The sequence below is a fragment of the Malania oleifera genome, chromosome 10 (assembly GCF_029873635.1).
Source record: "Malania oleifera isolate guangnan ecotype guangnan chromosome 10, ASM2987363v1, whole genome shotgun sequence".
Taxonomy (NCBI): Eukaryota; Viridiplantae; Streptophyta; class Magnoliopsida; order Santalales; family Ximeniaceae; genus Malania; species Malania oleifera.
In genome coordinates this window covers 30,782,958-30,799,030 of record NC_080426.1, presented here as the reverse complement: position 1 = coordinate 30,799,030, position 16,073 = coordinate 30,782,958, and the positions used below count along the sequence as shown (strand labels likewise).

Genomic DNA, 16,073 nt, shown 5'->3' with positions numbered 1-16,073 from the left:
AAAAATAATAATTTTTATTAATAATTTTAAATATTCATACTGTAATTTATAAATTAAATTATTAAAGCATATTATTAATTTAGTTATTTTATAAGTATTTCTAAACCTTATTAAGAATGAGAAAATATTTTACATAACATAATACACATAAATTACGTGCATTGCACGTGACACATATATTCTGGAATAATGAAAAAAGACATGAAAAAAGGTCTCGCGCTTTGCCATGGGACTGGGGGAGTGATCCAGCGACTAAGGAGTAATGACAGTTCATAGTGCTTTGACTTCAGACAGCTTTTACCACATCCAGAGTGACACGGCCGACTCCCTGGGAGCGCTGCGGCAGGACATCTCCACATCTCTCTCTCTCTCTCTCTCTCTCTCTCTCTGAATCTGTAGTCGTCGTCTTCGTCTCACTCTCGCATCTCCTTTCTTCCAACTCTCAAAATGTCAAACTTCTCTCGGCAGATCAGGCTATCGCCGTCCCTCCTCAAACGCCTCAAGCAGAGACTCGCCGCTCCGGTGCTGCCGCCGACGCGATCTTTCACTACAACAGAGGGCCATCGTCCAACCATCGTCCACAAACGGAGTATAGATATCCTTCATGATCCCTGGTTCAACAAGGTCATTTCGCATTTCTCTTTCGGTTTCGCTAACTTAATCTCTTGCTCGGACTGCTTTAAACTCCTTGTAATATCCACGTGAGTACGTGTGTAGTTTATATAGCTCAAGTTTTTTGTTAGAGAGCTCGTTTGGATACTTTTTTTTTCTTGAAGGCTTGGTGGTGGTTTGAAGAAATGTGCCTCGCCTGCTTAATCTTGCAAATTGATAAACTGTGCTCACTTTATATTTAAAACCTGTCTACTCAATTTTGTTGAGTAGTTACTGCCTTTTGGTCTGAAGAGTTGCCCCGCGTTTCCTGAATTTTGTTGATCAGTAACACAATTTCAATTATTCATGAATTTGAGGTTTGTATAATTTCAGTGTTAATTTGTAATTTAACTTAATTTATTCATGAAAATTAAATACTTATCCTACTTTGAATAGCGAATCAAACCCAAAATAGTCCCAAGGATCTCTAGGAAGGGGGACTGTCCAACAAATCCATAAAACATTTCAAAATCTCAAAACATTAATCACATGCTTATGATACTTATCATGCTAAACACATAGAATAAAAGAGAATCATATTTATCTTGCCATTCATCTGAAAGCTAAATTTATCACTAAAGCAAGAGAAGAATAGGATTGGAGATGATGCCATAGGAATAATGTTCCTAGTTGCCTACCCTGGTGATCAAATCCATGGTAGTGCGCAATACCAATTAAGAAATAAATCATCAATTCATTCAGACAAACAAACACTCAAGCTTGCATGTCATTAATCAATAGTAGCGCCAAGTCTTCGCAAGTAGGCTTGAATACATGGATGATTAACGACTTGACCCAAAAGTTTAAGTCATTAGGCTTTGGGACCAACAATGCATGTAGGTCACTCATTCTTTGCTCAATTTTTCAATGTGGGACAAACTTGCAAGTGGAATTCTCAACAATCCCCCCCTCACTTATGAGTTTCAAACACTTGCCCTCAAATGGAAGTCATTTTTGATTACTCAGTGTCATGCAACCAGGAGTTATTGGGAAAGCTAGAAAACCATGGAGGTCCATCCACCACTACTCTTCCACGGAGTCTACTATCATGTGTATAAACCCTCAAGCTAGCTTGAATTGTCAACTTTGATACCACTTGTTAGGGGGAGTCCTCACAAGTGGGCTTGATATGTATGGTGAGCACCCACTCACTTGACCCAAAAGCTTAGGTCATTAGTTCTTGGGCCCAACCATGTATATTTCACTCAAATTTCCAATGTGGACAAACTCACAAATCAAATTCTCAACAATCAGGATCAATCCTAGAGCAAATTACTATCCACTCAACATTCATATATATTATAAAGAATGTTAAAATAAAATCCTAAGCATGCTCATAACCTTTGTAGTATAAGAATTAACACCCCCATGTTCAATTTACATATTGTCAAGGTAGAGAAAATAAAGCCTTAGTAGACCCCTTGGAAAAACTATTCATTTTTTTTTTTTTTTGGCAATAATCTTCTGGCAGGGCCTCGCTTCTTTAGCCTTTTTATTCTCCAATCCAACACCTTCACCATCTAAGTTTCTTCATAACCCAAGGAGGCACTCTTGGGCCTATTATTGACGAATAGGTGCTCTACCCTTGCAGTTTTGCCTTGGTGGCCAAGCAAGCTGTCCAAGGGTCTAAAATGGCCCAAATATGATTCATGATTTAAAATTAAGGGAGAGCCGCTGAAATAGAGAAATGTGCAAGACAGTGCAAAAGAAGGAAAGTAGGCATTGGTGCCCCGAAGTGCTTGATGATGCTCTTTGGGTACCATGTCGTGCTTTCACGGGTTGTGCACAGGAGAATTGTTAAAAGGGCATCAAGGGGGTGCCACCCATTTACAACCAGGAAAGGAGAGAAAAAAAACGAAAGAGAAGAATCAACACTGTGACAGTATACCCAAGAGATTGAAATTAAATGAGCTCCCAGCATGTACTGCCCACTAAGCCAGGAGGAAAGCATAGAGAGCCATCTATCCTCCAGCATTGTGGGAGAAGCAGATGTTAGCGTTTCTTTCTCTCCACATAATCTAGAGGATGGTGAGAGGGATCAGGGATGAGGCTGTTTTCCATTCTCTTTTCATAGAAGCACCCTTCCCATAGATTCCTTTCTCACAGATTCAGCAGTGACCCACTGCTGTCTTGAAACAGCAGTGTCCAGATTCTAGAATTCTACAATATTCTGGTCTAGGGGCAGAGGAGCAGAAGGCGGTAAACAGTTCCAGCATCAACTTTGCAGAGAAAGCATCTGTTAACCAAGGTGAAACCCCTTCTCTGAAGACTATTGAGTGTAAGAATCTTCCACAAAGTTGCATCTCAAGCAGAAAAAACAACTTGGGTTGGTGCACGAGTTTCCCAAGTGGCTTTCCAAGAGAAATCAGATCTGGCCTCAAGGCAACTGTCCAGCTGCTTGGTAGAGGGAGCTGATCATGGAGTAACCATTTTTATTGAGCTTCCATAAGGGCACATCCAAAGTTATATTATTGGGGACATTTCTGTAAAGGAAGCCATAAAAATCAGTGAAAGGGTCAAGCTCCCAATCATGAGTGTTTTTAACAAAGGGGATGGTCTAGGCTGTCCTGTTGATGGAATGGTTCACATATGTACTCAACAAAGTACCTTTCCTTAAAGGCGTGGATTTTAAAGGTTGCCTAAAATTTAGATCTCGAAGGAGATGAGCTGCACTGGTTGTCATGTCTCAAATGTTGTGCACTTATCATCATTTTGGCACTTTGGTGTGAAAGTCCAGAAATATTTTGGAAAAACTGTCCATTCTCGGTTCAGCCCTTTCTCATTATAAAGGTAAATCGCCAATCTTTACAAGGAAAGTAGTACTGGCCAATCTTTACAAGGAAAGTAGATATTATGCTGTACAAAGGAAAGTCTAACGCATTCCTAATATTCAGCATCTATACATGGTAAATATATTGTGTACATCTAATATTAATAGCTAAATTATATACGGTAACATCCCCCCTCAAATTGATGCTGGTAAGTCAACTAGCAACAATTTGCCAACAAGGAATTGATGCTGCTGTCGAGTCATGGCTTTGGTGAAGGCATTAGTTACTTGGAGATAAGACGAAATGGAAGGAAGAGATATCACCCGACTCTCCAAGATATCTTGGATAGAATGACAATCAACCTCAATGTGCTTGGTGCGTTCATGGAAGACAGGATTGTTTGCAATTTGAATAGCACTAGTGTTATCGGCATGAAGAGGGGTAGAATTAGTCTGAGGAAATCCAAGCTCGTTCAGAAGACCCCGTAACCATACAATTTCAGAACAAGCAATAGACATGGCACAATACTTAGCCTTAGTAGATGATTTAGATACACAATCTTGTTTCTTACATTTCCACGAAATTAAGGAATCACCTAAAAACATACACCAACCTGTAGTAGATCAACGTGTATATGGACACCTAGCCCAATCCGCATCACTATAGGCAACAAGTTGAAGAGATGAGCCTATAGGAAAGAATAACCCACGCGTAGGTGTCCCTTGAAGATAGCAGATAATGCGGTGAACTACAGCAAGAAGAAGATGCCGAGGAGAAGACATAAACTGGCTGACCTGATAAACAACATAGGAGATATCCGGTCGAGTAGTGGTCAAGTAGATAAGACTCCCAACCAGGCACCGATAGAGATCATCCAGAAGATCCCCTTCATCCTTCCTATATTTGACATTTAACTCCATATGAGTATTCATTGAAGAGGTATCCTCCAAACTAGCCAGCATGATAAGATCTTGAATATACTTATGCTGGTTTAAGAAAATACCAGTGGCCCAATGATGAACTTCTAGTCCCAAGAAGTATGTGAGCTGGCCAAGATTTTTCATATGGAAAGTTGCATGCAATAGCTTTTGAAGCTTAGTAATCAAACCACGGTCAATTCCAGTAATGATGATATCATCCACATAAACCAAGAGGACTATACCCGCCGCAGACTTGTGGAAGAAAAGAGAAGAATCATACTAACTTTGTATAAAGCTGAAGGTAAGAAGTGTACTATGAAACTTCTGAAACCAAGCCCGGAGAGCCTGCTTGAGCCCATACAGAGAACTCCTTAGTTTACAGACGTCATGAGGAGAGGAAGTCTTCATACCAGAGGGAAGCTTCATGTAGATCTCTTCTTGGAGATCACCATGAAGAAAGGCATTCTTCACATCCATCTGATGCAGTTGCCACGACTGTGAAGCGGCAATGGCTAAGATGGTTCGAACTGTGATCATTTTGGCAACAGGAGTAAATGTTTCCTCATAATCAATCCCATATTCCTATTTGTTACCTAGAGCGACATGGCGAGCTTTGTACTGGTCCAAAGAGCCATCATAACGAAGCTTGACAGAGAAAACCCATTTGCTCACAATTGGTTTGATCCCATTTGCTCACAATTGGTTTGACTGTAGGAGGACAAGGAACAATATCCCAAGTGTGATTTTTCTCAACTGCTTGAAGTTTTGTTTGCATTGCATTTTGCTAACACTCATGTTCCATGGCCTGTTTGTAGCAAGAGGGAATGGAAATAGAGGATAAAGTAGCAACAAGAGAAATAGGAGAGAAGAAACCATACCAATTAGGGGGTCGAGAAGGATGAGTATACTGGCGAAGAGTGGTGGAAGCAGGAGTAGGATCAGGCATTGGGTCAAGATCTTGAGGTGGCACAGAGGAAGTGGAACCAGGCTCATGTCGACTACATACTTCATATACGAGACCAGGTTTGAACCTTTCCATAATTGTCGGGGAATAAGAAAAGCTAGGTAGAAGAGATAAAGATGCAGATGGCAGCTCAACATGAGATGGAAAGAAATATTGTTTTTCAAAGAAAACAACATTCCTAGAAACTCGCAGACGACGAGCATAAGGATCATAACAAACATAACCCTTTTGAGGGATAGCATAACCAAGAAAGGCACACTTAACAGACTGAGTAGTAAGTTTATGTTGTTCATGAGCAAGGAGATGTACAAAACAAACACAACCAAATGTACGAAGATCAGAATATGAAGGAGAATGACCAAACAACTTAAAGAAAGGAGAAACATGATTTAACGTAGGAGAGGGTAAGCGATTGATCAAATGAACCGAAGTAGAAAGCGCTTCACACCAAAAACGAGGAGGAACATATGATTCAAGTAAAAGGGTTCTTACCACATCAAGAAGATGACGATTTTTCCGCTCAGCAACACCGTGTTGTTGCGGTGTCGAAGGACTAGAATGCTGAGAGATGATCCTTTTGCCTTAAAGGAAGTCGTCAAACTCATTCAACTTGTATTCTCCTCTAGAATCAGATCACAAGACCTTGATGCTGGCAGAGAATTGAGTCTCAAGAAGTGCAAGGAAGCACTTAAAGACTAAAAAAACTTCTGCCTTAGCCCGTAGGAAGTAAACCCAAGTAAAACGACTAAAGTCATCAATGAAAGTAACAAAGTACTTATAATGCACATGAGAAAAAACAGGTGCAATTCCCCAAACATCACTATGAATAATATCAAAACATTGGGAGGCACGAGATGCATGATGAGGAAAAGGTAGAACTTTACTTTTGCCAAGTTTGCATGTTGTACAATCAAAGGAAAGATCAAGAGAAGAACACGCTGTATTTCCCAACAAACCAGAATTAAATAAAGTACGAAGTACATTGGCCTAGATGTCTATGCCATGTCTTATTTCCAGGACTAGCAACATTACATGCAATAGAAAGTAGAGGATAACTAGGAATAATTGTGGAAGGAGAAAGGTGCAGAGGAAAGAGTCGTCCCACTTTATGCCCCTTCGCGATCATCTTCCTGGACACTTGATCCCGCAACACAACCATAACGAGAGAAATGAACATTACAATTGTTATCAACCAATTGACCAACAGAAAGAAGATTTGTGGAGAGGTGAGGAGACATAGAAACATCAATTAAGAAAGATGAAAGATCACCAACATCATGAATAGGCAGAGAATTGCCATTAGCAGTGTTAGTTTTCAGATTTCCATCATAATTTCGGACATTGGAAAGTGGAACAACAGAATTGGTGATATGGTAGGCTCCGGAATCAAAATACCATGGTTTAGAAGAAACGTTAGAATTACCCAAGAGTCCAAAAGCAGAAAAAGCAGAGAGGATCATCGTTGTACCATTTCAGGAGTGAGTGTATTTGGGTTTGCTAAGGCTGTAGGAGTAGGAACAACCTACGAGGCAGCAGGCAATGCAGCAGAACTAGAGGCGCCAGCGGAGGCATGATAAGCAGTACCCTGCTTCCTTTCAGGGCGAATGGGACAAGCGGAGATGATATGGCCCTGTTTCTTGCAGTAGTTACAAAACTTCTGGGGACAGTCCCAAGCAATATGACCAAAGGCTTTACAGCTATAGCACTGGATAGCCTGCATGTCTCAATCCTTATTCCTCCCTTGTGCTGCATAAGCCACAGTAACAGGGGCACTGACAGTAGCCCGACATTCCATGGCAGCCTGAGTTACGATACGCTGCTCCTCATGAAGAAGTTCACTCAAACAAGCATCCAGAGATGGTACTGGATGACGATTCATCAGATGAGATCGTGCAATGTCAAATTCGGAACGTAGCTTCATCAAGAATTGATCTCTCTTGCTTGTTTCATGCACTGCTTGAATAGCAGAGAGAGCTGCAGCGGGAACATTTGCATAAACAATGTCTGAATAGGCAGCCCAAAGATTTTGAAAACCAGAAAAATATTCCTCAATAGAGAGACTTCCCTGCGTGAAATTAGCCATCTCATACTCCAATGGAAAACGCCAAGCCGTGTTGTCTTGATTATAAACCTTATGCAGATAATTCCACATGTCAGCGGCGGTTTTATAAGGCCTCAGATTGAGAACAAGGTGAGGCTAACCGAACTAAGGATCCAGGTCATAACCTGAGCGTCCTTGATTACTCATTTAGATAGAGCCTCGCCATCTCGAGGTGCTGGATCGCTTCCATCAATATGACCCCACGAGTCTTTCCCTTTGACAAACAATTGAAACTGAAACTCCCAATTTTGCCAGTAAAACGGACCCCGAAAGGCCCTTGCTAGAAGACATGATTTAACCTAGAGAATGACTAGAAATCACAAAAAAAATTCCACCCACAACAGAAACACCGATCTCCTAGAAATTCCACCAAGAATATTCCACAAAAATTCAACACCTAGAATCCACGAAGAAGTTGCCAAAGATGCCAACAAACAAGAAATCCCAGCACCCACGAAGGGACAAAAAAATCCAAGCACCGAAAAAGGCATAGGACCGAAAACTCACAAACTAAAAAATATTCCACAAAATTCAACACATAGAACCCACAAAATCACCACAGCAAGCACCGACAACCAAAATAAATACCATAAACTCAACCAAGTGCCGAAATCCACAAGAGCAGCAACAGACGGCGCTGAAACCACCAACAGAAATCACCGAAATCCCAAAACATAGACCCCCAAGAAAAAAAATCTGAGAAAAAATTTGAGAAACTAGTAAGAAACTAGAAACCTGCTCTGATACCATGTCAAAGTCAAGAAGTCTTTTGGAAAAACTGACCATTCTTGGTTCAGCCCTTTCTCATTATCAAGGCAAATTGCGAATCTTTACAAGGAAAGTACTAAGTAGTAATAGCCATTCTTTACAAGGAAAGTAGATATTATGCTATACAAAGGAAAGTCTAACGTATTCCTAATATTCAGCATCTATACATGATAAATATATTGTGTACATCTAATATTAATAGCTAAATTATATACGGTAACATTTGAACCCATGTTTGCATGACTTGACCTTTTCTTCTCGCATCTTCTATTTTGAAGAAGTGTATTTCCGCCCAATCTTGCCATCTCATATTTGAATCCAATTCTATCCTCATATGATTGAATTAATTCCCAAATGTTTGTAAGAATTTACTAAAATGGGGTGTCTGCCGTCACCAAACACATTATTATGCTTCTGTTTCCCCAAAACTCAAAACATTTTAAAAAAAGAAGCACAGAATGACAACAAAACCAAACACAACTTTTCCCTTGGTTTTTCCCTTCCACTAGCAGCTTTCATGGTCTCATTTTTTTTTAAACAATGATTTCAGTGGTATATTTTTTAGACTATACAAATTTATTTTTGTTCTTATTTATGGAAATTATGGAATGTATTTGTACATGACAGAATGGGATTGTTTTTCTAATATGGTGCTAGTTTTTAAGGTTGTGATAAGATTGTTTTTCTCTTCTAATACATAAGAATTAGGAACTGACATTTTTCACAGTGGAATGAGGTTGTTTTTTATGGTTGTTTTTTTTTTTTTTACTTCAAAAAAATTATTTTTGACCTTCTTATGTATGAAATTTAGGGAACAGCTTTTTCCATGACAGAACGTGATCGCCTTGATCTTCGTGGACTTCTTCCTCCAAATGTTGTGTCTCCTGACCAGCAAATAGAACGCTTTAGTAAGTTTTAACTGTCCCCCTCTTCACTCTCATTTTGACATATTCATTTCTTAGAGAATTTATACAATGAGATAATTTCTTCTGGTAGACAAGTCATTTAAGGTTTCTAATAGCCTTTGTATGCTAGAAGTTTTGCAACTTGGTCAGTATAACCTCCAACTTAAGGCTCAATATTTCAGTATGATATCATTACAATTCTTTTGTTCCTTTGCCTATGCACAGTATTGATAAAACTTGTAGGGCTATGGTGGCTATTTTGTGATCATTTTTGTGGTCATGGGTTGAGATAGTTCCAAAATTCTATTCTTGATTATCTTTATCCTGCCCTTGAGGCGAGGGCAGTTATCTTCAGGAAAGATTATGAGACTATTTGATCCCTATGTAAATAACCTCATGGACAAGAATACTGTCGGCCAGACACTTTAGATGAGTTATTCTTACCCTACACTAATTACTTATGTGTGTGTTCATTCTAGTATTTATATACATTTGATCTAGTATTTGTGCACATGTATAAATATATAATGTAACTAATATATATTATCTAGATATACAGAATATTCAACAATTAGAAATAATTAGATAATTACTATAGAACATTACACGTAGTAATAAACAAAATCAATTATTATATAAATTTAATAATGATAATTATATTTAATTATAACACCTACTCTATTAACTTGAAGTTAAGATGGCATTAAAAAAGATGAAAATTGGAAAATCTATAGGACCAAATAAAATACCAATTGAAGTTTGGAAATGTTTAGGGATAAAGGAATTATTTGGTTAACTAATCTATTCAACACTATTATAAAAACCAAGAGGATGCTAGAATAATGGAAAAAAAAAAGGAAAGTTAGTATTTTTGTACAAAAACAAAGGCGATATTCAACACTGTAATCATTATTGTGGAATCAAGATTATGAGTCATGCAATAAAATTATGGGAAAGGGTAATTGAATATAGAATAATATTATAAATGAAGATTTTAGAAAATTAGTTTGGTTTTATGCCCGGGAGATCAACAACAGAAGCTATTTATCTTTTAAGAAGTTTAATGGAAAAGTTTAGGGAAAGAAGAGGGACTTGCATATGGTTTTTATTAGCCTAGAGAAAGCTTATGATAAAGTACCAAGGGAGGTTCTTTGGTGGGTCTCAGAAAAGAAGGAAGTTTGCAGTAGATATATGGAGGTCATTAAGGATATGTATGATAGAATAGTGGCTAGCGTTAGGACTGTAGGAGGAGAATCTAGAGATTTTTCAATTACAATAGGTGTACATCAAGGTTCTACTTTGAGTCCTTATCTTTTTATTTTAGTATTTGATGAACTAACTAGGAATATCCAAAATGGGATCCCTTGGTGTATGTTGTTTGCAGATGATATTGTGTTGATTGATGATAGTAGGAGCGGAGGGGAATCTAAGCTAAAAGTTTGGAGAGTCACATTAGAGTCTAAAAGGTTTAGGATAAGTAAGACTAAGACAAGATATATGAAATGTTTTTTAAGTAATGTAAGGAGTAGCAACAGAGAGAAGATTAAACTTGGTAATCAAGAAATTAATAGCATTGATAGATTTAGATATCTTGGATCTATTATGCAAGCTAAAGGGGAAATTGAAGAAGATGTAGTACATAAATCAAAACAGGTTGGGTAAAATAGAGGAGTGTGTTAGGTGTGTTGTGTGATCGTAGAATACCCTTAAAATTAAAAAGAAAGTTTTATAAGACGATTATCCAACATGCTTTATGGTTATGAATGTTGAGCAACCAAGAAACAACACGTACAAAAAATAAAAGTTGCTGAGATGCGAATGCCAATGTGGATGAGTGGTTTAACATTAAAAGATAAAGTAAGAAATGAATAGATACACAATAATTTAGGTATATTATTGGTTGAAAACAAGATAAGGGAGGGGTGGCTTAGATGGTTTGGGACTTTGAAACACAAGCCTAGTAGAGCACCTGTGAGGAGGAGTGAGTTAGTTATTGTTTCTGGTATGAAGCGGGGTAGGGGTAGACCTAAAATAACTTGGAATGAAGTAGTGAGGAAGGATTTAACAGCCCTTAATCTAGTAGAGGATAACACTCTTGATTGGGTGAATTGGTGGAAAAAGATTCATGTAGCTGACCCCACCTAGTGGGACTTAAGGCTTGTTGTTGTTGTTGTACCTACTCTATTAACAATTTCTAGGTATGTTTTTGGTGTTACATGGCAAGTGACCTTGGATTCTCTTGGCATACCAAACAATTTTATTATGGGTACTTGGCAGGCCTTGACCATTTGAACTATAACTGAAGAAATTCAGTGATCTTAGGATCAATCACCTCCATTTCTTCAAAACAAAGAATAATGTTGAATTTCATAAGTTTATAAAGAATATAGGAAAGTATAGCTGGGTTAGGAACTTTAATGTAACATTTGAAAATAGAGGAGAATGGGCAAAGCCTAATTTCCTAAAGCAGGGACTAAATAAGCATTTTTTTTTTTAAATTTGGGAAAAAAGGAATTGTGAGGGGCACCAAGTGGATGCCAACCCAAATATGAAAGAGGGTACATTAAGTATGAGACAGGATGTCCCAAAAATCTAAAATATTGTATCTTTTGATACGGACCATTAAACCAACTAGTTTTTAGTTAAGGTTCTAGGCCACCTATTTTTGAGGAACTAAAGAGACATCTCTTTTCATTCAAATACTTTTTTTATTTCTCTCCCTGCACATGACACAAAAAATAATGAAAGGGATCCAAGCCAGAGCTTTTCTGCTTTCTTTATGAGAAAATATACTTCTCCAAGCCCCAGTTCAATCAAATCAATCTCAACAATCCTGGCTGTACACAACTGAGACCAACAAATGATAGAGTGAAAGGAGCAGTGTAATACGATATTGTTAACAGGTTCAGCTGAAATGTTCATGAAAAGTATGTATTCAATGTGATTTCCCACTTTCTTGTAAGTTTTTAATGTTAGAACCTTGTTCAAAACATATTCCCAAGCAAAGAAAGAAACTTTAGTAGGGTTTGCTGATTTTCATGTGGCCTTTCATGGAAAATTTTGCCTTCCATTATTTGTTGCTGACCTTGTAGCAGTCATTGTTACTTAGTTTCTTCTTTGGTTTGCTGCTATAGCTGTTCTTTAGAGGTTAGGAAAATCTGCAAAATTTTTCAGCTCTCCATCTTGAGCATTCCTCTTAACCATATTCCATTAAAGCAAGGTTAGAACTCATGGAAACATTTGTATCTTGGGTGGGCAAAAATATCTGGGAGTTGAGTTTTAATGGGTTATCTTGACACCAATGTTAGTGCCAAGATGTTGTGCCATTCCAACTCCAAAGTGTATTAGAGTGAAAAAGTTGTCTCATTCCCTTTCTTTACCCACTTCCACACATCCATTCCATATGGCTCCTTTGTTCCCATTGAAGTCTACCTGTTGTGATTGGAGTCACATATTGCTGCTCTCTCCAAATTTGATCAATTTTCAATCACGACTCTCCAAAACCATTGGAGCCATAGTTGTCCCTTTCTTTACCCACTTCCACACATCCCTAGGGTTTTTTTATGCCTCAGTTTATATTTAGCATCGTTTTATATGTTTAACAAACGTGAAATTTAATGAGTATGAAACATAGATACAAAACCAGGGCATTTTTGGAGCAAAATTACAAGTTATCCTATGATAATGCTAATTGACTCTAGATAAATTCTTAATATATTTTAAATACTTCTAGACAAATTTTATGGTCTCTAATTCACTAATAAACTTAACTCACACATTTAGATTCATTGTATTAAACGGCGTAATCTATGCTTGCCACAAGTCACAACAAAGCGTGCCTAAAATGCCAGGGGCATGTTTGAAGTACCACAATGTCAAAGCAAACACATAATGCAGTAAGACTTACGCATTTGCGCATAAGGTGTGCTTTTTGCAGTTTTTGGGTTAAAGCTTGCAGTTCTTGAGTTTGTGCATTTTAAATCAAATTTGATTTTGAACTAGGCTTGAAAAATGTAATCATATGTATGTGAGAAAGGGCCAAGGAATGTTCTACTTTAAGTGAATCTCTAAAACTCTTGAAGCCAAACTTTTTTAAAACAATTGAATGTTGCATTTTGGATCATGAACACAATTTGAACATTTTAATGTTATGATTATCCATTTACATGGCTTACTTGAATGATTTATATACTTAGACCGACCAAAAGTCGTTCCCATATCATTTTTCAAACTTTTTTTTTTTTGTAACTTTTGTAATTTTTTTTTTATTTTAAAAATATATATGCAATTTATTTATTAAAATAAAATTCCCAAGGACTTACATGTTGCCTCATAAGGGCTAAAATGCCTAGTGTTATGCCTTCACATTTTAAAGCATTGCTTTGACTTGATCCAATGTAATTATAATTTGAGAAAGTATAAGGAGACAAGATGTTATAGATATAACTTTTAAACTTTGTTAATTTACAGTGGTTGACCTTAAGAGGCTTGCAGTGAATGCAAGAGATGGTCCATCTGATCCTTATGCTCTGGCCAAGTGGCGGATATTAAACCGGTTGCATGACAGAAATGAGACGATGTACTACAAAGTGAGTTGATAAATTTATTTCTTTTACCTGATAAATTTATTTCTTTTACCTGCTTGATGTGTATGTCATTGGTTGGGAATTGATGTTTAGTACTTTGCGCAATGATGATTTGTAAGATAAAATATTTAGTAATAATTTATGCATGCTGTATTTGATGAAGAAGTTGACAGCTGTATTTAATCAGCAAGTTGAATATCTGCTGGTTATGAGGGCAGCACATGGCAGTTTGAACTTCTATCATGGTTCTTATCTAAGATGATGATTGAAAATTCACCAGAAATTTGAGTATTCTTTCTAAGAAAATGAAAGTTGCACTCCCCTCCCTCCCCCTCTCTCTCTTTCATAGCCTTTGGATTTGTCTGGTTTATGTTCGAGTATGGATTGGATTCTGCTCCCCATGAAGAAAAGGTGGCTCACATACAAGCTCACATACAAGGTTGTTAGAATCGGGATCTTACATAGGATCGTTGATAGGGTCTGCAGGATCGGATCATGGATTGTAAGATTCTACTTACAATGTAAAATAAATTGAAAATTTATATATTTGGCAATTTATGACAACTCTCAATAAAATAATCCTTAAAACTTGGTAGTAAGTTTAAGAAATTAAAACAAATTTCAGGAATGTAGCTAGCTAGCACCTAGCAAGGCTTTCTTTTAACAATTTTGAACCTGCAAAAAAAAAAATCTAAATAGCCTGAACTGCAAAGTGCTCTGCAAAGGGAAAACTGTTGCTAGCTTATTTATTTAATAATTATAATTAAAAAGAAAAGAAAAAAGAATGAAGAGAAGAAGGAAGAAGAAATTGCTAATCTTAATTCAATGAACTGATGTAAATTTCTCAATTTTCACGGTTTCGTCATCAGATCATAAGAAGAAGAAGAAGAAGAAGGAGAAGAAGGAAAAAAAAGGAGGAAGAGGAAGAACTTTTTGTTAGTCGCAAAGAAAAGAAGAGGGAAAAGAAAGCTATAAGCTCTTTGCTTTGGGAAAAAAAAGATAGGTCTCTGGCTTGTCAATAATAAGAGAAAAAAAAAAAGAGAGAGAGGGAGAAAGTGAAAAGAACTACAAAGAAAAAGCATAACTGCTACAGGCCTGCAACTTTAGCTCTCATTCTGACTGTGCAAGTCCCTATTTGTTGAAGCTCTCCACTGATCTCAAAGCTATCAGCTGACCTCTACTATTTCTGGAAGAAACAGTCCAAGCCTATCAATAATCAACCTAGGATCTGTCTATCAAGAACTCTAAGCACTTTGAGAGCTTTCAATTTTGAAGGAAGAGAGCTTGCTAGAGAATGCTCAGCTGCTCCCTTGACTTGTATTGAACAAATCCTAGAACATGCTGGTTATGCTGCCCTACTTTTGATGAATTTAGCCAATGAGACTAAATTGTGTCTATTGCAAAAGTAAAGTGTTTGGGCTAGTAAAAATATATATTGGGCCTTTTTTGTTAAAATCATAAATAGGAAACCCCACATTCCATTGCAAAAGTAGGATCGGTAGGATCGCAAGTAGGATCGAGATCCTAAGATCCTAAGGTTCCAGATAAGATCCTACTTTATTAAGATTCTACTTAAGATCTGGATTTATTAGGCAAGTATGGATTGTAGGATTGTAGAATCGCAAGGTCCGAATCAGGATTTTGATAACCATGCTCACATAGCGCTCTCCCTCTTCTCTCTCTCTCTCACACACACACACACACACACAGCCTTTGGATTTGTTCAGTTTGTGTTCAATTATGGATTTTGCTTGCCATGAAGAGAAGGTGGCTCTCATCAAATAATCTAGATCGAAGGGAAATATTTTTAGTTTGCTTTTAAGGAGAGTTTGGGGTTGGGGTGGGGGGGGGGGGGTTAGGTTCATTTTGTTGTTTGAAGGGAACCTCTTTGCAACTGAAGGGTTAGGGCTTCTCTGGTGGCAACAAAGTGGTTTGTTGATGGTTTGTCTTTAGTGTTTGGGAGGGTGAGGAGTTTTTCGAGTTTTTCTCCTAAAATAAGATTAGGAACCGTGGATTATTGGATGGTAGTTAGGTTGACAGTGTTGATGATCATTTTGCTCAAATGAACAAAATATCCTTGATTATCATTTTCTACATTTTTGCCTTTTTAACCTCTAGGGAAAATCGCAACGTTTGCAATAAATTGTACTCTCTTTGGTCAATTTGGTGGGTCCACACAATCCCCATCTCACACATTAGCTCCATTACACTCACATGCGCTCAATCAAGCCCCAAAATCCTACCAATCTTTATTATTAAATAAAAATCCATGGCCTTGTGTCATGGGTCAAACACTTCACACCTTGTGAAGGGCCGTGTGACACTAGCTAAAGCACTCATGCTTAACTAGTCAACCAAAGTATACTGCAGTTTACCACTAGAATACATTTATGACAATTGAATGCAA

The 16,073-nt window shown here is 37.5% G+C and overlaps 1 protein-coding gene across 1 annotated transcript in view; it reads left to right on the top strand.

Annotated features, from left to right (window-relative positions):
* The first annotated feature begins 203 nt into the window (after positions 1-203).
* The window catches only part of LOC131165368 (NAD-dependent malic enzyme 62 kDa isoform, mitochondrial), a 126,331-nt gene continuing 110,461 nt past the window's right edge, over positions 204-16,073 (top strand). The window contains exons 1-3 of the mRNA XM_058123095.1: positions 204-624; positions 8,987-9,083; positions 13,551-13,669. Coding sequence (XP_057979078.1) covers positions 448-624; positions 8,987-9,083; positions 13,551-13,669 — 393 coding nt within the window. The 5' untranslated portion in view covers positions 204-447. The remainder of the gene's footprint in view (positions 625-8,986; positions 9,084-13,550; positions 13,670-16,073) is intronic.